Source organism: Manduca sexta, unplaced genomic scaffold (assembly GCF_014839805.1).
Source record: "Manduca sexta isolate Smith_Timp_Sample1 unplaced genomic scaffold, JHU_Msex_v1.0 HiC_scaffold_1883, whole genome shotgun sequence".
In the NCBI taxonomy this organism is placed as follows: Eukaryota; Metazoa; Arthropoda; class Insecta; order Lepidoptera; family Sphingidae; genus Manduca; species Manduca sexta.
Genome location: NW_023592792.1, coordinates 4,563 through 6,732, shown reverse-complemented (window position 1 = coordinate 6,732; position 2,170 = coordinate 4,563). Strand labels below are relative to the sequence as shown.

The 2,170-nt window shown below is 30.3% G+C and overlaps 1 protein-coding gene across 1 annotated transcript; it reads right to left on the bottom strand.

Moving 5' to 3' along the window:
* Positions 1-550: 550 nt before the first annotated feature.
* Positions 551-1,409, bottom strand: LOC115450228 (kunitz-type serine protease inhibitor homolog delta-dendrotoxin). The gene is made up of 3 exons (XM_030178228.2): positions 1,346-1,409; positions 1,143-1,200; positions 551-709 (listed from the first exon to the last, which is right to left on the bottom strand). Exons 1-3 carry the CDS (start codon positions 1,401-1,403, stop codon positions 580-582), a joined length of 246 nt encoding a protein of 81 aa, XP_030034088.1. The 5' UTR covers positions 1,404-1,409; the 3' UTR covers positions 551-579.
* Between the last annotated feature and the right edge of the window lie 761 nt (positions 1,410-2,170).

The following is a 2,170-nucleotide window of genomic DNA, read 5'->3' as shown; positions in this document are numbered from 1 at the left end:
TTCGATATCTTCAAGAACGTGTAATATTAGGTATATTACAAATTGAAGTTCAATAACCAATGGTATTTTAATTTGCGTCAAAACATTCTCTTACCTTTTCAGATCTAGTAAATTTTTTATAGTTTTTTAAGAATCAATCACATTTATGTGAGGGAGTGGAATGATCGCTTAGGTGAAAAATGATTCTTTATGTTGTAAGTTATAATATAAGTAATCAATAACAAGATTTCGTGACGTTTAACTACAGAATCTAAAATATATTTTAGGGATTTCTATAATATTATGTGCACTGTTCTGTGTACGTTAAAGATCATATTATAGGAGCTTATATTCAGAGGTGGCCTTACAAGGAATCGAACCGAGCAACAATCCGGGCCCAAATTTCCTAAACAAAATCTTTTAAAAGATGTTGGTGTGAAACAAATATTTTTAATTAGTAGACTGTACGTCAATGTCTTTCAATCTTTCAATTTGTATCTAGGATTAGTAAAGAAGTTACGATTCAGAGAGAACGTAAAAGAAAAGGGACTCAAGAAATAATAATCCGGTGTCTTTTAAAGTAATTTTTTTTATTTTAATTTATGGTAATGTCATAAAATAGTGGCAGGCAAATTCACATTCGTCAATGCTGTAAAAACGGTTTCCGTTGCCACCGCATCCCGAATAGACGAATGGCTTGCACTGCCGAGATTTTACGTCAAAGTAGTAGCTGAAATGGAAAAAAATACATATTTTTAAACGTAAATAGGGTAATTTACGTATGCACTTGATTCGTTTTTAATTTATTCCGCCTAACAAAACTTGTTATTGTAGTCTAGCATGATTGCTATAACAAAAATTGTAGGCACTCAGAAGCTTGTTCATATAAATATTCATTATTTTGTAGAAGATTTAATGTAGGATTTATGTGAAACTGTATTATTAATTCAAATATTAATTTTTTAGTAAGTTTCACTCAATTAAATGTAGTAAAATATGGATCCAAGTTATCTGCAGTCGGTCTAATTTTTATAAAATAGCGCTACGTATGCTCATAATTCCTGTTTAAAATAAATTTTATTTTAGTAAACCTCATCAGATAACTTAAGTTTCCAGTTAATTTTCTTTTCTTTAAAAAAGAATACTTTTTTTTGTAAAATTACCTGTGATATCTGCCTTGGCACGGACCTTTGCGGAGCGGTAGCGTGCAGTCGCTGGCACCTGGCAATAATTTTATCCAAGTATTAAGTACCTATTAATATTGCACAAAACTAAATAATTAAGTACTATAGCGAGGCTTTACCACATAAAACATTATGCCATATATCCTAGTTAAAAAAAATCTTTAAAAAGTATGACACGATACCCATGGTGGATGCGACGACAACTCCGAGTAGAAATAAACAAATAAAAATCTTGTTCATCTTGAAACGTTACTAAACGGTAACCATCTTCGGATTTCTTTAAATACAGTTAATTGGATAGCAGTGTGCAATAATGAGTCAATAACATATTTTATTTTATTTAAAAGGAACAGAAAACAGTTATACACTAAAAAAGAAAAATAATAAAATTATACCGGCACTGAATTAATGAACATCAACACAGTATAACAGAAAAACGTTGCAAAGAAGCAATAACCGTCCATTACTGGTCACAAGTACGAGAAAATCTCAAACCTGTGATATCCAGTTTATAATACATTCAAAGAAAGTAAGTATTGTATTGATTTTTAATTTATTGTTTTGAAAGAAAGAAAATGATGTCACCATGGAAATGCGTATTATATTTCGACGATTCGACTTGATATCAACAGAAGGTACTTACAAGTAAAGATACCAGGTGATATGTAATTTTCATGTTCTATACTGGGATCGTTAAGGAAATGTGACGAGGTAATGAAGATTGCAAGTAAATCAGCCAATGTAAGAAAGAAAATACGTTTATTGCGGTAACTCACACTCAATATAAATTATAAGAATAAACAGAAATTATATCTAATTCTCTTTATTTAAAATAAAAGACAAATATAATAAAAATAAAACGATAAGACACTAAACGCCTAACAGGTATTATAGGATACAACTTTTTTTATTGGTCGACATTTTGTTCATTGCATTGCAAATTCCATCAGGCGCTTGAAAGTCACCGAGCTGTAAGATGTTAAGTGTCATACAATCTAGTATTTACG